General features: G+C 51.6%; 1 protein-coding gene across 2 annotated transcripts; it reads left to right on the plus strand.

Moving 5' to 3' along the window:
* The first annotated feature begins 881 nt into the window (after positions 1 to 881).
* Positions 882 to 17,991, plus strand: TMEM72 (transmembrane protein 72). Of its 2 annotated transcripts, none has more exons than XM_090058275.1 (5): positions 882 to 1,071; positions 15,069 to 15,135; positions 16,074 to 16,145; positions 16,609 to 16,748; positions 17,110 to 17,991. In XM_090058275.1, exons 1-5 carry the CDS (start codon positions 1,002 to 1,004, stop codon positions 17,595 to 17,597), a joined length of 837 nt encoding a protein of 278 aa, XP_089914401.1. In that variant the 5' UTR covers positions 882 to 1,001; the 3' UTR covers positions 17,598 to 17,991. The 2 variants fall into 2 exon arrangements, with proteins under 2 accessions (XP_089914401.1, XP_089914402.1); XM_090058276.1 differs by having other exon boundaries at positions 886 to 1,071; positions 17,131 to 17,991.
* The last annotated feature ends 4,539 nt before the right edge of the window (positions 17,992 to 22,530 follow it).

Below are 22,530 nucleotides of genomic sequence, written 5' to 3' on the forward strand. Positions count from 1 at the left end.
AACCCCATTCAGCATCTCTCTGGACCCTGTTCCTTATCTCCCCTCAGAGTCAAGGCAAGGGATTCAGGGTAAAAAGGGTGTACCCCAGGGCCCCTCAGCACCAAGCTCCCACTGCCAGGGACCTATCCTGCATGCAGAGCAGCAACCAAGGCTATGTGGGTCTGGGCCTGGACGTGACTGCTGTGCATGCAGCTGCTGGAGGTGGGGATGAGGGTATCTGGCCCCACCCTACGCCCCAAGACAGCATACGAGACCCTGTTAATGATCCTTCTGCAGGTTCATCTATGGAAGCCTTGTCACGACTTGCCTTCCTTTAGATAATCACATTCTACCATCTTCTCAGCACTCCAGCCACCATGACCAGCCTCAGAGTGCAAAACTGAAGGCTTTTGTAGTGGTGCAGCATCACCTGAACAAAAGGCTTGTAAGACAAAGACTTCCCTCCCCATTGTCCTCTGCAGACTGTCCTGGGACTCTATAAAGCTGGTTTGTGCTTTTCCCAAAAGAAGAGCAAGTCCCTGCACCTCCCCCTCATCCCTGGTTAATCTGCTGAGAGCTGTTGAGAATTAAAAGCTTTGTGTGCATTTAATCAGCTTGCTCTCCCACAGCCACCGGCAGAAAAAAAAATGCTCCCTGCTGCATATTCCTTCACAATCCCAGGCTGCTCTGCCTTGCCAATCATTCATCAGAGCTCTCCAAACAGCACAGGAAACAAACAGCTGGCAGGAGACCAGACTTCTCAGTTCTTCAGGGAACTGGAAGGAGCAGCATTGGCCGGTTCTGTTTGGTGGCAACCTGTTTCACTTCAGTTGCACCCTCAAGGGCTTTGCTTTGGAAGTCAAGTGGTTTGGAGACAGCCATTCCCCTAGGGAAGGTCATTGGACCCTTTGAAGGAGAACTGAGTTCCACCTCTGGATAGGCCTTGCCACAAAGCCATGTAGGTGTTGCAGTGGGGGAAGGCACTCCTACCAGTGGGTTGAAGTTTCTTGTCTTTCTCTGCCATGGAGCACAAAGGGCTCTGGAAGACACTGGAGTACACCTGCAGACTGCTGGGGATCTCCACAGCAGCAGGTAAGAGTGAGGGCCTGCTTTTGTGACAAGAAATAGGTAGTGAATAGGTCCTCAGACTCTTGGGTTTTATTCCTGCTTCTGATTGTGTTTTTCTGTGCTTCCATTTCCCGTCTGCCAAATAGGGAATATGCAACTTAGTCCTGTTGGTGCCTGGACAGGCTCTGATTTATAATTCTGTGACCGTTGCAGGTGGTAGATTGGGGCCACCTCAAATTTAGATGGGGCTCGGCAGAACTTAGAAACTGGGCTCCTCTTCTCAGAGATGGCAGATTCACAGGAGCGGGGTTGAGTTTCCATTGTTAGTAGATCTGAATCAGCAGGGATGGGGAGAAGGGTAAAGAAGCCTTTATGGATGGAGAGAGCATATGTTGGGCTAAAAGGTTTGTGAAAGTGGGAAGCGTTTCCAAGCCCTATGTAAAGATAGAAAGTGCTATTGAAAAGGTGTTGTATACTGAGTAGGACTGAGAGCTGCAGCTACTCCAGAGTTGCAACTCTGCATCCTTCATAAGCAACTAAGCAGAGGACTCAGGGAGCGTTTAACTCTGGAGCCTCAGTACAAACATCAAACACCAATCTGTTTACCTGGCTTTTCTCCCTGAGTGCCAGAGACCAAATGGGAATAAAATCTCTGTCCCATCTGGGGGGTGCTGCCTTTGGCTCTTAGTGAAATGTCAGCAGCGAGTAGAAAATGGGCCACTAGAGCCAGCAGTCCCAACCTGAAATCTCCCTCACAAAACTCTACTGGTCTAAAAGTAGGTCAGTGGTGGCCAGTCTTTTTGCCAGGTGTGCCACAAATTAGCTTCATACATTTCCCAAGTGCCACCTTGATTCCCTTCTCCTGCCCAATTTGGTGCTCTACTCCCTGCCCTGCGCTCTGTGCCTGATTTGCTTTCTGCTTCCTGCCCTATCTGTCAATTCGCTGCCTATTCCCTCCCCAGTCTGCTGTGTGCCACACACAGCGGCCGTCCATGCCACTTGTGGTCTGTGTGCTGCAGGTTAGGCACCCCTGGACTAGGTCATTGCATGCCCTTGTCATTTGTATAGGAGTAACTATGCCTGGAGTGCTCTGTAAAGATCATTATTTGGAAGCCCAGGATCTCCTCTACACACAGATCACTGGCAAATAACAAAAAGAGCTCTGTAGCATTGAGCAGGTAGATACTGGAGAGGACCATGCTCAGCAGCAGGAGAAAAATGCAGAAGTCTCCAACCACAGGCAACTGGTAGGGGTAGGGGGACGAGGGCACAGGGATACGTGTGTCCCATTCTCCCCCCCGCCCCATTGGCCCCCAACTTGGCATTGCTCAGGATGGGGCAGTTTTATTGCCATCAGGCCAGTGGCATATTGGGGGGGCGGGGGGGAGGGGTGAAGCACTAAGCCACAGCTCAGAAGTATAGGAGTGGACGTGGGGCTTTTGGCCTGCTCCCAGGCCTGCCTACAAACTGTGCCCACCCAGACTCAGGAGGCACCGCTCACCTCTGCTCCAACCAACTTAGTTATGAAAGAAATTTAAAACAGCAGGGATAGGTTTATGAAGGTGATACAGAAAGAGGAGTTCTGGCTGTCCAGTTGAAGGTTGTGATGTATGGAGATGTGCCTGCTGTCCACAAGTTGCAGAGCAGGATGTGGGATTTGGTTCTTCCCACGTTTCTGGGTCGTGCTGGTTGCCACATGAGAGTGGAAGGAATTTTTTCCCTTCCAGTTGCTGGATGGGTCAGGGTTTTTTCACTTACCTTAGAAGCACTGGGTGTTGGCTGCAGCCAAGGCTGGGGATTTTGACTGGGGTGTGCCTATGGTCCTGCTGGGATTAAAACCCGGAGGTTCCTGGTGAGAGGGTCTTGCCCCTATACTCAGGATCAGATTGATTATCACATTTGGATTCAGGAAGGAATTTTACCCCATAGTCAGAGTGGTATGGGCTGTGGCGGGTTTTGTCTTCCTGAAAGGCGCTCTTCCTTGGATCTCAAGTGCAGTTTAACAACTCTTGCAACAATGGGTGACTGATATCTCTCATCCCCCTGCTTTACCTGTGACAGGTTAGAGTGCTTTAGGGTGCTTTTGGTGCCTTTGGGCACTGTGCCTTGTAGTTGTGTAGTAGGGTTGATCATTTCATTTTAAGAATATGTTAGCCAAGAACTTGTATGAGGCAGTTTGGATAAGGATGATTCTGTCTTGAGCAGGGGATAGACTAGATGGCCTCCAGAAGTCCCTTCCAGCCCTACTTTTTCATTATTGTATGATTCTCTGAAGCCGGTTATGAGATACTGCTTGTCCAAGCCAAGAGGAAAACATATAGCAAGCACCTCAAGAAAGCAGAGCCCAGCCACAGGGCTGAGCGTTGTGAAAAGCCAAGCCCAGGTTGAGGCTGGATGCAAAGCCCTGAAATATTCTCACAGCAGTGAACCATGCTACAAAGGTGCCAGTGAAAAAAACTACAGGGAAAAGAGTCTACGTGCTCTTTGAGACCTTGGGACAGATAGACATTCAGTGAGGCTCCTTATGAAACAAATGGAGAGAAGCTGTCAAAGTCTACGCAAACCTCTCTCTCACTCAGCCCCATCCATGCAGTGATAGTCAAACTGACTGCACCAATTCTACTGAGCAGTAGCATCACATGGCAGAAACCATGATGGGATGCTGCTATGTAGTAGTCTTGGGCTACTGTGCCATCAACATCACAAAAAAGCCATTCATCAGCACTACTGTATAATAGCTCCTGTTGCGGCACAGTCATTTAGTACTTATTTATATATAAATCTCATAAATAAATTAAGAGGCTGTGACATAGATGTTTACACAGTCCGGTGGGTGGCAAATTGGCATAGCTGTTGCACCCAGAAAGTGGTAGTAGGGGGTCAGTATTGACCTGGAAGGATGTGGGCAGTGGGGTCCCGCAGGGTTCGGTCCTTAGACCTGTACTCTTCAATGACTTCATCAGTGACTTGGATGCGGGTGTGAAGTGTACGATGTCTAAGTTTGAGGAGGATACCAAATTGTGGGGTGAAGTGCACACTCTGGAGGGTAGGGAACGACTGCAGGCTTCAAAAGGAGGCGATAATCACCAGGGATTCCGGTTTTCCGTTTCCCATGGAAAAACAGAGAAAACCACGGATTCCCTGTTTTTAGCGGAGAACATGCGGATTTCTGATTTCAGCAGAGAAATCCGTGGATTCTCCGCTTTTGCAAAGAGCTCTTGCAGTTTGGCACAGCTCCAGCCTACAAGAGCCAATTGCAAAAAGGGTGGGAAACCCCCAGCCCTGGCCTTTAACCTCATGCACTCAAGGCAGGTATACATTTTCCCTCATGCTATAGCAAATAGGCCTCTCCAACAGCACAAGAGCAAGTCTCTGGTGGACCAGTCTGTATTTCACCAATCCTACAAGCCACTGGAGACCTAAGCTGGCATGTTTGCATGGGGCCACCTCCTTGGGCATCTGGCATTTTTATTGGACACCCCTGACATCTTCTTCCATCAGGAGACCCTGCGTATACCTACCTTGAGTGCATGAGGTTGTAGGCCCTCCACCACCTCCTCAGAAATCTCTTCCTGAAGTTATGGCTGCACCTTTTTTTCATGCACTCCCCATCCATGGCCCCACCAAGTCCCATGACCTCCTGGTCAACTTCCTCCTGTCTTTGACCAAGCTGTTCAGCTACCAGAACAGGGAAGAGGCTCTGTCTAGGGGAAACCCAGGCAACTGTAGAACTATTTTCCTTTTATTCCTCTGCTCATGTGTCTAGTCAGATTTTCACTGGTAAGCATCAACAGGCTCTTTCAACTCATTCAGGGTGCAGTGGGCACTGGTCAGTGTGCTCTACTTGGTGTCCCCCCTTGGAAGCCTTGTTATAAACCTGTGACTGTCATTCCCATCCCTATTTTTTTTTCAGTTGTCCCAAGTAGTCGGTTGCTATGCCTCCAGTGACCTCCCATAAGAGAGGTTTATAGTTCTCCTGGTGGGTCTGAGCCATGTTTCCCCTCATCATAGAAAATAGGCTTGTCTCTGACAGTGGATGTTTTAGAGAGAGAGTATTGAACCAGATAAATCTAAAGTGATTTATCCCCTATTCACTATCCTTCCTGGCTTTCTCTGGTTTTGGTTTAGACGTGCTGGAGGAAACATTTCCAACCATTCTGTCCAACAGTTAATGAGAGCTATTAATAGATGTATCACGTGTTAACTGATCTACTCCCTTTTTGAACCTGGCCATACTATCTGTCTCTGCCACCTCCTGTGGCAATAAATTCTACCGGTTAACTATGCATTGCATTAAAAAAGTACTGAAGGCAGCCTGGCCCCAGGCAGCCTGGAGATCAGCTCCCACACATAAGCTGGGAGGAGGGGAGGAGGGGGGAGGAATTGAGGCCCCCATAGGGAGGGACAGGGGCAGTTGGGCAGGGCTGGGGCTGCTGCCCAGCCAGGCAGTGCATAGGGCTTGGGGCCTGGGCTGTAATGCATGGACACAGGGCCCTGGTGGGGAGTGGGATGGGGCCACGAGTAGCTTGTTCAGGGGGTGGGGGTGGGAGTAGCTTCCTGCTGCCATGTGCACTCCCATGGGGTGGGGGGGGTTTCACCCTAAATCTGTGCCCAGGGCAGGGGTGGGGGCAGGCTGCCCACTGCTGACTCAGGCTCCTGCCCTGCTGCCCTCCCCCAGGGTCTCCACAGCTCAGCGTGTGAGACCTGGTGCGGCAAAGAAAAGCGGAGCCATGCAAGGATCTCCTTGCCACTGTGAGCTTCGCGCTGCCCAGGCAATGTGTCCTCCATGCGCAGGTGCAGCAGTGGAGGCAGTGTGGGATGAGGCTGGAAGGGGAGGTACAGAAGCCTCATTCTTGCACAGGGGGTCAGGTTAAAGGCTCAAGCAGGGTCAGGGTCAGGTTCATCCTCTTTTGACCCCCCCTTCAGGTAGTTGAAGGCTGCAATTAAATCCCCTCTCAGTCTTCTCTTCTCTAGACTGAATAAACCCAGTTCTGTCAGCCTCTCCTCACAACTCATCTGCCCCAGCCCCCTAACCATTTTTGTTGCCCTCCACTGGACTCTGCAATTTGTCCACATCCTTTCTGTAGTGGGGGCCCAAAACTGAACACAGTACTCTAGACGTAGCCTCACCAGTGCTGAGTACAGGGGAATAATCACTTCCCTTGACTTGCTGGCAACACACCTACCAGTTAGGGCTGTGCAAAGCTTTGATCCCTGATTCGATTTGGTGAAGATTTGGCCTGATTTGGTTGCCGAATTTCCAAATCTGAATTGAATCAGAGGACCCTTTAATCTCTCTGAATTGAATCAGAACCCTATGAATTGATTTGGAGAGATTCAGTGATTTGGACATAGACACAGCTTTAAATATTTTTTCTACTTACCTCTAGGTAGCAGACTGCGATGCTGGGGTGCATGGAGTGTCCCACAGGAGTGGGGGGGGTGGTCCCCAGAGCACTCGGCAGCAGACCCAGAAATGTACCAGAAGCACTTCCAGTCCATTTTTGGGTCTGCCAGGGAGTGTGCTGGAGCCCCCGGGGTCCCTCCAGCTTGATGACTGGTGCCTCGTGGGCGGGGGGACTCAGGGTCCCCCCACAGCCAAATGCCAAGTTGGGGGGGCATGGTGGGGCCTCCTGCGCACTCCCCAGCAGACTCGGAAGTGGACCAGAAATACTTCCAGTCCACTTCTAGGTTCACCGCTGAGCACATGGAGGGCACCTTCATGCTCCTGTGGGATGTCCCATGTGCCCCAGCATCGTAACGATCATGAGCCACTCCTGCTACCTCAAGGTATGTAGAAAAAGCTTTGAAAGCTGTAACTGTGTCTGAATCACTGATTCTCTGAATTGGCATCGAATCTTCAGGTTTGGATTCAGCTGAATTGAATCAGGGACAGTGATCCGAATCACCAAATTGAATCCCTGTCCCTGATTTGGGCCGAATCTGAATCTAATAGTGCCCACTTCACACACCCCTACTACCTGGCAACAACAGCACACTATTGGCACATATTCTTCTTGTTGTCCACTGTAACCTTCAGGTCCTTTTCTGCAGAGCTGTTGCTTGGCCAGTCAGCCCCAGCCTGTAGTGGTGCATGGGATTGTTTCATCCTAAGTGCAGGGCTTTGCACTTGACCTTGTTGAACCTCATGAGATTCCTTTTGACCCAACCCTCCAATTGGTCTAGGGCACTGAATCCTAGCCCTACCCTCTAGTGTATCTACTACTCCCCCCAGTCTGGTGTCATCTGCAGACTTACTGAGGGTGCACTCTATGCCATCTTCCAGGTCACTGATGAAGATATTGAACAAAACCTGCCCCAGGACAGACCCCTGGGGCACTCCACTTGATACCACCTCCCAAATAGACATCAAACCATTAATTACTATATTCTGAGCCTGATGCTCCAGCCAGTTTTCAACCCACCTTACAGTCTATTCATCCAACCTGTACTTCTGTAGCTTGCCTGCAAGAATGTTGTGGAAGACTGTATCAAAAGCCTTGCTAAAATCAAGGTATACTACATCCACCAGTCTCCCTGCATCCATGGAGCAAGTCATCTTATCATAGAAGGCAATCAGGTTGGCCGGACATGACTTGCCCCTGGTGAACCCATGTTGACTGTTCCTAATTGCCACCTTCTTCTCCAAATACTTTAAAATTGATTCCTTGCAGACCTGCTTCTTGATTTTTCCAGGGACTGAGGTGAGGCTGACTGGTCTGTAGTTCCCTGGATCCTCCTTCTTCCCTTTCTTAAACATGGGTACTATGTTTGCCCTTTTCCAATCATCTGGAACCTCTCCTGATCGCCTTGAGTTTTCAAAGATGATGGCCAATGGCTCTTCAATCACATCAGCCAACTCCCTCAGCACCTTCAGGTGCATCACATCCGGCCTCATGGATCTGTATAAATTCAGCTTTTCTAAATAACCCCTAACCTGTTCTTCTGCCACTGTTGGCTGCTTACCTTCTCTCCAAACCGTGCTGCCCAGTGACAGTGGCAACATATTGAGGGTGCCCGTGCACCTCCTGAGAGTGCTGGTGCACCCCCTGTCAGGCCGCACTCCCTGTTTAGGTGACAGGCAGGGGGGCAGGGGGGAGCACTGATGCCCCTGCTGTGAGTGCCAGCCAGTGAGTGGGGCTGTTAGCAAAAGCGGCTGCGTTGCTTCCAGAAGTGGTGGCAGGACTTCTGGAAGCAGTGCGGCTGCTTTTTGGTGAGTGAAATTGGCCACGGGGGACCCCTCTTCCCCCTGGTCAGTGAGATCAGCTGCTGGGGACACCCACCTCCCCCTGGTCAGCACAATTGGCTGTGGGACATCTCCCCCCACCATTTGGGAGTAGTTTCGGAGCTGCCCTTGCCTGTGAAGCCTGAGGTGAAAAAGGCATTGAATACTTCAGCCTTTTCTGCATCCCCCATTCAGTCACTAGGTTGCCTCCCTCATTCAGTAAGGCACCCACACTTTCCCTGATCTTCCTCTTGCTGCTGACATACTTGTAGAAACCCTTCTTGTTGCCCTTCACATCCCTTGCTAGCTGCAACTCCAGTTGTGCTTTGGCCTTCCTGACTTCATCCCTGCATGCCCTAGCAGTACTCTTATACTCCTCCCTAGTTGTTTGTCCTAGTTTCCACTCCCTTTTTGTGATTATAAGCTTCCTTTTTGTGATTTAATTTACTGAAGAGTTCCATGCTAAGCCAAGCTAGTCTTCAGCCATAGTTGCTAGCCTTTCTTCTTAGGATGGTTTGTCCCTGCACTCTCAGTAAGGCTTCCTTAAAGTACAGCCAGCTGTCTTGGACTCCTCTCCCCCTCAGTCTGGCTTCCCAGGGGATCCTGCCCATCAGTTCCCTGAGGAAGTCTAAGTCTGGTTACCTGAAATTCAAGGTCCTTACTCTGCTGCTCTCTATCCTTCTTTTCCTCAGGTTCCTGAACTCAATCATCTAATGGTTATTGCTGCCCAAGTTGCCATTCACTAGTAGATTTGCCACCAATTCTTCCCCATTTTTGAGCAGCAGGTTAAGAAGAGCACAGCCCCCAGTTGGGTGCTCCAGCACTTGCACCAGGAAGTCGTCCCCAACACTCTCCAAAAACTTGCTGGATTGCCTGTGCACTGCTCTATTGCCCTCCCGGCAGATGTTGGGGTGATTGAAATCCCCCATGAGAGCCAGGGCCTATGATTGAGAAAACTGAGCTAGGTATTTGAAAAAAGCCTCATCTACCATTTACTCCTGTTCTGGTAGTCTATAGCAGACCCCAGCCATGGCATCATCCTTGTTGCTCTTTCCTCTGACCCTAAGCCAGAGACTTGCAACAGGCCTATCTCCAGTTTCATACTGGAGCTCTGAGAAATCATATGGGTCTTTTACATACAGCGCAACGCCTCCTCCTCCTCCTCCTCCTCCTCCTCTTCTCCCCTTCCTGTCCTTCCTGAATAGTTTTTACCTATCCATCACAGTGCTCCAGGCATGTGAGCTCCCACCAAGTCTCTGTTATTCCAATCCCATCATAGTTCCTTGACCATGCTAGGACTTCCAATTCTTCCTGCTTGTTTTCCAGGCTCCATGTGTTTGTGTACAGACATTTGAGGTAACTAGTTGAATGCCCTGATTTCGCAAGAAGAAAGAGAACACCTCTCCTGTTCCGTGCCCCCCCAGCTTGCTCTTCCTTCAGGTCACCCACTTCTCACAACTGCCATATTACCGCACCTAGTAATGACTCAATGGAGAAGAGGCAGCCAGGGAGGAAGGAGACAGAGTGAGCATGCAGGGCAGAGATAGACCAGGCTGCAGAGAGGGACCTCACCCTAGCACTGCTGAGCTTGTGACAGGGCACTGGGCTCTGGTGCCTTGAGCTGGAATCCCAGGTATGGTACAACAGGACAAGTCCCTGCCCACAGAGGAGTAGTTTGTGGCCAGTCAGGTGTCCACCCATCCAGAAGGTAGATGCTCAGATGTGGGGCAGGTGTGACAAGGGCAGAGCCTCTCTTGCACATAGGGTATCCCCAGTGAAGATCGCCCAGGGGCTGTATCTGTGCCCAGTGAACAGAACTAAGATTGCTCTGCTCTCAGGGAAGCCCTATGACCTCTGGGAGTCTCAATGCACTGTACCAGGTGGAGGGAACAGGATGGCTTAGGACATTGGGAAAACTGAAGCAAAGAGAAGAAGCATGAAGGTTGGTGGCAAAGTAAGGGACAGAGGCCAGAACTTGTGGCACTTGATCTTCCCCTCTGAGTACTGGACCCCACACCTTCCATGCTGAGGAGTAATCTGCCACCCCAACCCCTTATCCTGGGAAGTTTGCTGCTTCCCAGGAGTCCGTATGTGGGACATTGAGGAGAAGATCCCTAAGCTCCTCCAGCCCACTGACCACTACCCTGTGCTCCTCATCCATGTGGGCACCAAAGACACGGCTTGGAGCACAGCGAGCCAGGTCATGAGGCGCTACAGGGATTTGGGAGCAGGGCTAAAAGGTCTGGGGACACAGGTGGTGTTTTCTTCGATCCTCCCAGTCTCAGGCTATGGGCTGAGGAGAGAGAGGAGGATCCAGGTAGTCAACCAAAGACTGTGGCGCTGGTGTCATCAGGAAGGCTTTGGCTTCCATGACCACAGCCCGCTCTTTGGCGAGAGAGGCAGCGAGCTGCTGGGAAGGGACAGCCCCTACCTCTCTCCGCTGGGGAGGAGGCTCTTCTCAGCCAGACTGGCTGACCTGCCCCACCGGGCTTTAAACTAAGCCTGCTGGGAGATGTGGGGAATACCACCACTGCTGGCCCTCTGAGCAACCCTTGCAAAGCCAGCAGGCCAAGGCATTTAAGGGAGCCCACCCCTGCCCCAGCCCTGCAACAAACTGTAGGCAAGAAAAGGGTCCTCGAGGGGACACTTGCATGCCTATACACAAGTGCCAGGATCTTGGGGAACAAACAGGAGAAACTTGTCCTCCAGCTAAACACAAATAACTATGATGTCATAGGGATAACGGAGACCTGGTGGGACTCCACTCATGACTGGGCTACAGGTATAGACAGTTATACCCTGTACAGGAGGGATCAAGTAGACGAAAGGGTCAGGGGCGTAGCTCTCTATGGCAAGGAAAGCTATGCATCCCTGGAAGTAGACTTGAGCCCCTTTGGGTTAAAATCTGTGGAGAACACAGCACAGGGGATACTATGGTGGGAGTGTAATACAGACCCCCTACCCAGGGTCAAGATCTTGACCAGGAGTTTGCCAGGGAATTGGCTGAAGCCACGCATTCCTGGTGTTATGGGAGACTTTAACTACCCAGACATCTGTCAGACCAACCTGGTGGCCTTCTATGATCAGATCACCAAATCATTAGATGCAGGGGTAGCAGTGGACACAGTCTTCCTGGACTTTAGGAAGGCCTTCAACACTGTCACTCACCCTGTTCTCATCAAGGAACTGGGGGACTGTGGTGCTGACACCCACACAGTCAATTTTGTCGCCTACTGGCTGGAGGGTCGCACCCAGAGAGTGGTGGTGGACGGGTCATTTTCGACCAGGAGGGATGTAGGCAGTGGGGTCCCCCAGGGCTCAGTCCTCAGGCCCGCACTGTTCAACATCTTCATCAGTGACTTGGACAAGGGGGTGAAAAGCAACCTGTTCAAATTTGCTGATGACACTAAGATGTGGGGGGATGTGGGCACACTAGAAGGGAGGAATAGGCTGCAGTCGGACCTAGACAGGTTACAAGGATGGGCGGATGAGAATAGGATGGGATTCAACACCAAAAAGTGCAAAGTGATACACCTGGGGAGGAACAACTAGCACCATACCTACAGGTTGGGGAACTCCACTTTTGTCAGTACAGAGGCGGAAAAGGATCTTGGAGTCATTATTGACTCCAACGTGAACATGGGCCGGCAGTGTGGGGATGCAGTCAGGAAGGCCAACCGTACCTTATTATACATCCACAAATGCATCTCAAGCAGGTCCAAGGAGGAGATCCTCCCCCTCTACGCGGCACTGGTCAGGCCGCAGCTGGAGTACTGCGTCCAGTTCTGGGTGCCGCACTTCAAGAGGGATGTGGACAGCATGGAGAGGGTCCAGAGGAGGGCCACTTGCATGATCAGGGGGCAGCAGGGCAGGCCCTATGAGGAGAGGCTACGGGACCTGAACCTGTTCAGTCTCCACAAGAGAAGGCTGAGGGGGGATCTGGTGGCCTGTTATAAACTAGTCAGGGGGGATCAGCAGGCACTGGGGGAGTCCCTGTTCCCCCGAGCACTACCAGGAGTGACCAGGAATAACGGTCACAAGCTGGCAGGGGGTAGATTCAGGTTAGACATCAGGAGGCGCTACTTCACTGTCAGGGCAGCTAGGATCTGGAGCCAACTTCCAAGAGAAGTGGTGCTGGCTCCTACCCTGGGGGTCTTTAAGAGGAGGCTAGATGTACACTTTGCTGGGGTCGTTTGATCCCGGTACTCTTTCCTGCCGTGGCAGGGGGTCGGACTTGATGATCTACTCAGGTCCCTTCCGACCCTAGAAACTATGAAACTATCTCATGGGAGGAGTGCTCAGCCAAATCTGAGTGGGCACAAAGCTGTCTGTCATCCGTGGATGACCTCTATCTGATGAAGGAAGTCTACGGGCTGATGAGAGGTAAAGCCTTGTACCGGCAACCAGGGATGATCTAATCGGCAACCTGGTGATTGAAGGGAAGCTGGGTGTCAGTGACCACGAACTGATCACCTTCACCATCCGCTGTAAAGCTGGCAAATCAGTCAGTAATACAGAAGTCCTTGACGTCAGGAAAGCTGACTTTGACAAGCTCAGGAGGCTTGTCAGTGGGGCCCTAAAGGGCCACAACCCAAAGGGGAGGAGAGTTCGGGATGAGTGGTTGCTCCTCAAGGGAGTGATCCTGGATGTGCAAGCAAAGTCCATCCCATCTCGGAGGAACGGCAGCAAAGGGCACAGCATCCCCCTTGGCTCTCCTGGGAACTAGCAGACCTCCTGCATCTTAAAAGGAAGACCTACAAAGGATGGAGGACTGGAACCAGCGCCAAGGAGGAATACTCTGCTCTGGACCGGATCTGCAGAGAGCAAACCAGGAAAGCCAAGGCTGCAATGCAACTCCAGCCACCTACAAATGATAAGGACAATAAAAAGTCCTTTTTTAGATATATGGGGAGCTGGAGGAAAAGCAGGGGGAACATTGGACCCCTGCTAAACCAGATGGGACAACTGACAACTAATGCCCAGGAAAAAGCAAACTTGCTAAATGGGTATTTTGCATAGTTTTTCACCAATCCCATGGGACGCCCCTGCCCACTGCGGGACAGGGAGGCTTGGCTGAGGGAGATTCCTTACCATCCATCAAAGCTGACCTTGTAAAGGAACACCTTGATAGGCTGCCAGCCCTGAAGGTACTCAAAGAGCTGGCAGGCATCATAGCTCAGCCCCTGGCACAGATCTTCGAGAACTCCTGGTGCTTTGGTGAAGTGCCTGACGATTGAAAGAAGGTGAAGGTGGTGCCTATCTGAACAAGAAAAGGAGGAAAGTGGATCCAGCAAACTATAGACCTATCAGCCTGACCTCTATCCTGGCAAAGGTCTTGGAAAAGATTATCAAAGAGGCCATCCTATACAGTCTAGCTGATGGCAATATCCTGAGGGATACCCAGCACAGGTTTGTTGCGGGTAGGTCTTGCTTGACCAATCTCATTTCCTTTTACGGCCAGGTGACCTGGAAAAGGGGGAAGAGATTGATGTCATATACCTTGACTTTAAAAAAGCCTTCGATTTGGTATCCCATTATCATTTCTTGGCAAAACTGGCCAACTGTGGCCTTGGGTCTACCACAATCCGCTGGCTGGGGAATTGGCTCTGCGGCAGGACCCAGAGGGTGGAGATTGACAGAAGTCAATCGTCGTGGCGCGCTGTGACCAGTGGGGTCCCTCAAGGCTCTCTCCTAGGGCCCTTACTTTTTAACATCTTCATCAGGGATGTAGACCATGGTGTCAGACACGGACTGGCCAAGTTTGCCGATGACACCAAACCCTGGGGTAAAGCATCCACAGCTGAGGACAGACAGCGATCCAGGCAGATCTTGACAGGCTCGTGAAATGGGCGGACGAGAATCTGGTGGTGTTTAACACCAAAAAATACAAGGTTCTCCACCTTGGGAGGAAAAACCTGCAGCATCCTTATAGGCTCGGCAGTGCTATGCTGGTTAGCGCTACAGACGAAAGGGACTTGGGGGTCATGATTGACCACAAGATGAACTTGAGCCTTCAATGTGATGCTGTGGCTAGTAAAGTGAGCAAAACGCTGGCTTGCCTCCATAGATGGTTCTCAAGCAAATCCATGGGATGTCATTCTCCCGTGGTACTCGGCCTTGGTGAAGCCATAGCTGGAGTACTGCATCCAGTTTTAGGCTCCACAATTCAAACAGGATGTTGAAAAGCTTGAGAGAGTCCAGAGAAGAGCCATGCACATGATCAGAGGTCAGGAAAACAGACCTTATGACGAGAGGCTGAGAGCCATGGGACTCTTCAGCCTGGAAAAGCGCAGGCTCAGAGGCAATCTGGTGGCCACCTATAAGTTTATTAGGGGTGTTCACCAGTATCTGAAGGAACATCTGTTCACCAGAGCGCCCCAAAGGATGACAAGATCAAATGGTCACAAACTCCTCTGCAACCGTTTCAGGCTGGACATAAGGAAGAACTTCTTTACTGTCTGAGCCCCCAAGGTTTGGAATAGACTGCCGCCAGAGGTGGTTCAAGCACCTACTTTGAACACCTTCAAGACACTTTTGGATGCTTATCTTGCTGGGATCCTATGATCCCTGCTGACTTCCTGCCCCTGGGCAGGGGGCTGGACTCAATGATCCTCCAGGGTCTCTTCCAGCCCAAATGTCTATGAAATTTATGAATTCTTCTGTAGACCAGGCCATGAAGATGCAGTGGTGAGCAACGCATGGTATGCTATGGCTGTGCACTGAAGTCACTGTCTCCTTGCTGATGTAACCTGAATCCTGCCCCAATGCGATCACTTGTCCTGCTCTCTCTCCCCAGTGCTGCTTGGAGTGGGAGCAGAGACTCTGCAGCAAGGACGGTTCAAGAGCCTGGCTTTCTACCTGCTGTGAGTATGCCTGCCCAAAGATAGGAACTGGGAAGGGTGGCACCCAGGTGAGATGTCACACATAGATCTCCATAGCATGATAGCCTTTCTTCCCACACAGCAATCCTCAGAGACCTCCTTAACTGTGTGAATGTATTGTATTTACTCACACATTACATGCATCCTCCCCCCTGAAAATTAGCTACTGGAATTTGGGGTGTATGTCTTAAATGAAACAATGTGGGGAATAGATGGCCTTATCATGCAGAAGCCAAAGTGCCTGGTCCCTTTTCAAGCTGGGTGGTTGCCAGCAGCACCTGTAAGTCAGCTGAGGGGTCCATCTGTTTCGAATGGAAGGGCAGGCACTTTAGCTCAGCTATCAGTGCCTCCCAAGTCAGCTGAGAGTGATCCTGCTGTAGCTGAATTGCCCAGCTCCTCTTTGGAGAAGTACCTGCCCCATCCTGCAGATGAAGGATTAACAGAGCCACAAGTTTTTGCTCCTCCTCCCTCCTTTTCCCCCACTTTCCTCACTACCATTGCACTAGCCCGTGTTTCCCTGAAAAAATACCTGATGGCACTTTGAAGGAAAATCTTTTTTTTCCCACTCTGCCTTCCACAAAAAAAAGTGCATGTTTTATTCAGAAGCATGTGGCATGGCATGGAGAGTTGCTGCCTTTAGATTTCAGAGTCAACAGCCTGATGGGCCTCCAGGAGGTAGGTCACCCCTGTGCCATTCCGTGCTACCTGCAAACCCAGGCAGATCACTCATCTGCGGGGTAGTGTGGGCCACATTTGAAGGGGACCTGCCTAAATGGAAGAGCTGGTCTTTCTTGTGTGGTGCCCTGGCAATTAGATCTGAGATGGTGGAGTTCATTTCTGGCACTGTGGCCCTGAACTGGCCCTTTGACCTCCACCGTTGCTATCAGAGGACTCTGCAGCCTGATGACTCACTCCTTCAGTTTTTCAGGGGCAGCAGTGACTGTCTGTGAAGCCTCCTTCTTTGTTAGCCTGCTTTTGGAAACCTGTTTCATGTGAGTAAACACCACCTAAAACATTCCCCATGCACCTATTACACACTTGGTGGGAACAGCACAGGGCTGGTCGCACCAGGGTATCTGCAACCACAGACCCCCCCTGGGGTAGCCTAGGCCTTTCAGGCAACACCTTCCCTATCCTTTGACCAGGCTTTGAGGACCAGGTTGCTGCCCTGACCCCAGTGCACCAGGTACTAGCATATGTCCTGTGAGGCAGAAGAAATGAAATGAGAGAGGACTTGGCACCTAGAAGGCACAGCCCTGGGCTCCCTTCCCTAAGGAGTGGCTTAGGCCTTATCTTGAACCAATTCCAAACCCTGGCTGGTGTTGAATCCCAGGGGATTCAGGCAAACATTAGTAGATACACAGCTATGAAGCTGGGGGTTGGAAGAAATCTGACATCTGGATCTGCCTGGAATACAATTGAGTACCCAAGCCCATGAGATCCCTTTCTTCCCAGATGCCGACCAAGCTCCCTGGCACATGCCTGCTGGAAGCGAGTCAGACAACCAGGCAGCTTCCAGAAGTTCCTGGGTTATGTGCTGCTCTCTGTGGCCTGCTTCTTGCACCCTGTCCTCATCTGGCATGTCACCATTCCTGGTAAGTAGCACGTGGGTCCCATGGACACTATGTAGGTGAAAGAGGAACATGAGCATGTCCAGGGGGGACAGTCCAGAGGCAAGGGGTGCGGTAGGGGCCCCCTGCGCCATTTATTTGGCTTCACTGATGCATGCTAAGCTCACTGGCTGTTGGCAGTTGGTCTGGCAAACTTTTTGCCTACTCCACTCTGGTGGTGTGAACACTGGGGTGAGTGGCTGGAAGCCCAGAGGTCCAGAAAGGCCATAGAAGCAGCACTCGTGGTGCGTCCCTGTCAGATTCCAATGAATCTGCCAATTCTGCTAAATACCTTGTCACAAGGACACAAGAAAGGAAGGAACCCTTTTCCTTCTGGCTCTCGTAGTAGATGTGCCCCTCTTCCCAGGCTCCATGCTCGTGCTCACTGGCCTGGCCTACTTCCTGCTAAGCAAGAGACAGAAGAGCCCAGCCTGCAAGAAAGCATTTGCCCAGCCAGAGCAGTACATTGACCCCTGTGCCATGGCTGCAGCCACCACAGGCACTAGAGAAACTGAGCAAACCTACACCTTCAGCGGGGCACTCCAGAAGCAGCACACCTCCTTGTTCAGACACATGAAGAACATTCTGAAGGGTGGCGTGGATGGGGGCATTGCCCAGACTGCTGAGCCAACCCTGACCCTGCCCAACATACTAGCACCACACAAGCAGGTGCATTTCCAGAAGAAGGTGGTGCAAATCATCCCCTCCGTCAATGAGAGCCTGGATGAAGAGGACAATGAGACTGAGGAGACCACAACAGACACAGCCCCCATCCTCATTCCCCCCAACACTCAGATCTTCCTCACCCCCTTCAATACCACAAGGCTCGTCTAAGGGAACCAGGGAATGATGAAGTAACAGCAGCCTGTGAGCCATGAGCCCTGAATACAGGGTTCAGACATGCTACACCTAATGTCCCAATGACCTGGGCAGACTGCCATGAGCCCTGCCGGGACAGACCACAGAACTTGGGTTTCTGTAGCTGCCCCACAACTTGGCAGAGAGACCACTACTATCACAGAATGCACAGGGCTGCAATTCCCACTGCTGGCTCCAACCTTGATGCTGGTGTCATGAACCACTGGCATCTAGATGTTCTGGTGAAACCCCAGCTATGTGTCAGTGCATCCTGAGCCCTGTAAGACCCTGGTGGGCTGTGCCCAGGAAATGGCATAGCCCATCTGTATTTCCACACTGTATTTCCAGAACAGTAAAGTCTTTGCTCTAAGCCCTCAGATCATCTCAGTTATTTCTCCCAGTCCAATGATACTGGCATGGTGGCACAGGGTGTCTGAGACCCTGTGCATGGCTTTCCCCTCCCCCTGCTGCAGGCCTTGGATGGAAAATTCAGGGGCTGATCTGCAGTCGGGGGGGAGGTTCCCAACAGTATGAGCCTTTGGTGCTAACCAGCCCCTGGTGCCCATCTGCTCCTTGTTGCCCACTACACCACTTGTTGTGCTGCTTATGGTCACAGGCTGGTGCCCTCTAACTCCCCTGCGTGCCCCCACCCCACACACACACACATCCTAGGGACTGCAGTTGCTCCTAGCAGGAGTGTGCCCCAGAAATCACAATCAAAAACCAGTCCCAGGGGCATATAAAAGTCATCACACACTGACCATGAGCATAGGTTTGGTGCATAGACATTTGATGAGCTTCCTGTCTGGGGGATAGTTTGCAGGTTTTCATGGGCAGCTGCTGGCAGGAGAGGCTATAGGCCGAGAACTAAGGGGGAAATTGTTGACTCTGAAGAAGGAATAAGAGTTGTTGGTGCCTAGAGACCAGAGTCCTTGGAGGAGTAGCCAGGGCACCATCAGGGTAAGTCCTCACTCTATAAGGGTGGTAGGAGATTCTCCTCCTTGGATAGCAAGGGGGTATAACTGTTGGCCTGATTTTAAGGATCAGCTGCTGATACTCAATTGTGGGCAGGATGCAATATCCCTAAAATGACCAACCACAACACATCCGGTTGATAACTTGAAGACCTTTATTGATACACGGTAGCAGCATATGACAATTAGCAAGCAAGCAAAGGCTTTCACCATACGCTGTGCCCAGAAAGGAAAATGGACATCTGGCCAGCATGCAATTGTCTTCTCTGGGTTTCTTGCTTCAGTTTGCAGTGGTCTCGCCTGGAGGAAGTTGCTGAGCGATTAATACACAATCTCTTTGTTCTCTTCAAGTGTTATACCTTTAGTCCATTCACTGTGTACCTAGCTGGTGTTCATTCATTGGTGGCCAGTCTGACCTACTTTGTACAGCCAATGGAGGTACTATCCATGTGTGTTTTATGTACCAGGTATCTGGTAAGATGTGATCATATAGTTGGAATTTTCCATCCCTAATTGGGACTTTTAGGTACCAGGACAGGTTCATTCCTGCAGCTGTGCTCTTATCTTTTGAATGCATGGGAGATGGGACTGTTTCTCTTTTCAGGGTTTGTTAGACACCCTCTTGTCCCATAAAAAAAAAATCTCTGAAATGTGTGATAACTGCCTTGTTACAAAGCTTCTCCCCTGGTAGGCCATGAGAGCCTGGTTTTGCTTTCTAGCACACTGGTTAGCCACACTTATATTGAATGATAAGCACTAAACACTAAATAAGCACTAAAATTCTAAACATTTGAAATGTTATCCACCAATAACCACTCACCCAGAAGTACTGTGATTTATGGTGTGTTACCCAGGGCCAACAGATGGCATAAGAGTTTGCACCTCTTGAGACCTGATTCCCAAGCTCCAACGCCCAGCTCCATAAGATCAGGGTGCCACTTGGAGTAAATGGCTATGTGCCCTGGCAGTAGTCACTTCCTCCACTATAAGCCCAGGCTGGGCACAACTTCCACAGGTAGCTACATCAAAGCCACCCTTATGCTTCATAGCGACACTAGGCCCCTTAGCTCCCCAGTCCAAACCAGAGTGATGGGGAAAATAGAACCCAGGCTGCCATACTGCCAATCCCATGTCAAGTCTCACCTGGCTTAACATGCCTCCCCTCCCTCCCCCATATGCTTGGTTGTCCCTGCCTGGCCCAGCCTGACCCACTCACCTAGTCTCGCCAGACCTAGCCCAACCTGACACTCCTGGCAGGACTCTTGCCCACATGGGCCCAGAACTTTAAAATGTGATGCACCCATGATTGGAGTCAGTGGGGTGTGCTGGGCCAAGTACGTTCCTAGGACTTGCAGGGCATGACCAATGGGGGCACAGAAGTGTGGCACAGGTCAGAGCCATGCATGGCTTCCGCCTTCTCCCTGCTTTCATGCTAGGTCCACTTCAACTCACCTGGTATCTGTAGGATGGTGACAACATCTGGTTTCTCTTCCCTGCCAACCCAGATATATGGGGCCTGGAGAAGTGATACCTAGCCAAGTCTCTGATTGCTTGTGAGCAATTCTTCTCTTTTGCCCATAAAACCCCCCAACCTGCCCCCTCCTCCAGCCTGCCTACCTGGAGCCAGCTGACATTGGGTATCTGAGCCTGAGGGTAGGAGGAACACTGTGATACAACTTGGCTAAAACATGGACCTCCTTCACAGAAGAGGGAGCTTCTACTGCCAGTGGCTGGAATGGCCTTCCTGTCTCCATCATGCAGCACAGAAAGAGCTGGTTAGTCCCTAGAAACCCAAATCCCTCTCCCCCACCCTTGCACAGGCTGAGGTGTGAATCCTCTGTGCTGGCCCATCTAATCACATAGTCACAGGGCAGAGATTTTGGAGAGAAACCAAGGTGGCATTCTGCCACACTCCCCACAGCACACCATGCTGGCTCCCTGCAGCCAAAGGGTTGGACCTTTATTCAGGACAGCATCTGACATATGGGCCAGCTCTCCTGCCTTTTTGGGACAGGCTGAAACCCAGAGCTCGTGGCTCTGGGAATGGCATGGAGAATTATCAGCAAGGCTGAGAGATACCATGGAGTCGCAGCAGGGCAGACCACAAGCACAAGGGCAGGTGCCTCTTTTGGTTGTTACAAGAATGCAAAGGGTCCTCTGTCTTTTACCACAAATGGCTGGCTGCCCTTGAGAGGGACCTATTCTGCCCATCAGGAACCACATTGTTACCCCCACAAGGGTATCACAACCCCCCATCTCCTCAGGTCCTGCAGCCAGCTAGACCAGCTGGGCAGTGAAGGTGTGGACACTTGGCTCTTTTCCTGAGCTCAGCCAGGTGCCCAGGACTTGAAGACCTCTCAGCTGCATGGTTTTTGTTTCTCCTCCAAGTGAGCTGAGCCCAGATCAATCTCCTGTACCACTGCCCCAGTCCCTGGGCAGGCCTACACATCAGGGCCACAGACCTCTTCTGGTGTTGACTCTTTCCCTGCTGGAGTCTGGCTGGCTTGTGGAAGCCCTCAGACTCCATGAGGTTCTGCCCTTTACATGGGTTAGTGCTTGTGTGGATGAGGGAGGGGGAAACTTTTCCATGGTCCCCTCCGAGGAGAGTACTTTCCTCCATCAAAACTCTGCATCCAACATTTCCAGCACCCTCTTTGGTTGGGGTACGAGCCCTGTGGAGTTTGCTGTGCAATCCCTTGTCTCACCAGGATGCTGCAGAGTCATGCAGAGGGTTCCTAATGTGGCCCCAGCTCCAGTGCAGGGATAGTGCCCGCAAATGATGCCAAGGGGCCGGGGCACAGCAGGGAGAGTCATCTTACCCAGCCCCCTATCTCCCTGAGAAGTGGATGTGGCTCTGTTCCTGGAATAGACCCTAGGCTATTTTTATCCCCCCAGCCCCTTACCCCCTGCATGGACTAGCCAGCATGACCCCTCCCCCAATCCCTCAAGCTGTTCTGAGAGCTGGTTTTATCAGTGATCGCAGATGCCAGGAGCCAAGGAATTATGTCCTGGAGGGCGGAGGGATGGAGGATAGGTTTGTTGAGGGGGCACTGGGGTGCTAAAACAGTCTCTGGTCCCACCCCCCAAGCCTCTCCACAGGCCCTGCAACCCCGCTGATCCCACCAAACCCTCCCAGACCCCAGCAACCCTCTACAGACCCCACCTACCCACAGTCACTCCAGCAGATCCCACCTGCCCCTGCCCTTGCCCCATCCCTCTGATCCCTTCTGTGGATCCCACCTTTTCTTCTGATGACTCCCATGGATCCTGCCTGCCCTCCCTGATCCTCCTGATGCCTCTTGCAGAGACCACCTGCCCCCCAGTTCCTGCCGCCAATCCCATTAGCTCCCCATCGCTCCTACAGATCCCACCTGGCCGCAATCCCTCCCGCAGTTCCCACCTGCCCCCCCCCAATCCTCCTGATCCTTCCTGTGAATCCCACCTATCCCCCATGACTCCTGTGGTTCCTGCCTGCCCCCCAACCCTCCATGAATGCCTCCTGCACCCCCAATCTCCCCCACAGATGATGCTTGCCCCCAGATCCCCCTGTAGACCCCCAATCTCTGCTCAGTCTGCTTTTCCCCTCCTTTCCCCAACCCCTCCCCTGCACATTTACTATGAGGGGTGTGAGTTAGAGGAGTGAGTTGCCCTGTACATAACCTATCCAACATAATCCCATCAACCTAGGACATGAGAAATGAAGCCAGCTAATGGTACCTTGCCTACTTTCCCCCTTCCTCCCCACCAACACACATCTTATCACTAGGGCCACCACACAGTCTTCCGTGATCTTAACCCTGCTTTTTTCATGACACTGGTTTACCCAGACAAGGGGAATGTTTAGGACAGAGAGGAGGAGGAAGTTTGGGGCATTTGTGTCATAGTTGGGTGGGGCAGGGATTGCAAGCTGGCCAGCCCTGCCATGGTACAGAGAA

This window comes from Crocodylus siamensis, chromosome 7 (assembly GCF_052110815.1).
Source record: "Crocodylus siamensis isolate JL-2025a chromosome 7, ASM5211081v1, whole genome shotgun sequence".
Lineage (NCBI taxonomy): Eukaryota > Metazoa > Chordata > Crocodylia > Crocodylidae > Crocodylus > Crocodylus siamensis.

What these genes read in the sequence shown, in the direction of transcription:
- TMEM72 (XM_090058275.1), top strand. Translation starts at nt 1,002, where the DNA reads ATGGAGCACAAAGGGCTCTGGAAGACACTGGAGTACACCTGCAGACTG. An exon ending in GGGGATCTCCACAGCAGCAG is followed by an intron (nt 1,072 to 15,068) that starts GTAAGAGTGAGG and finishes CTCTCTCCCCAG; the next exon opens with TGCTGCTTGGAGTGGGAGCA. An exon ending in CTTTTGGAAACCTGTTTCAT is followed by an intron (nt 16,146 to 16,608) that starts GTGAGTAAACAC and finishes CTTTCTTCCCAG; the next exon opens with ATGCCGACCAAGCTCCCTGG.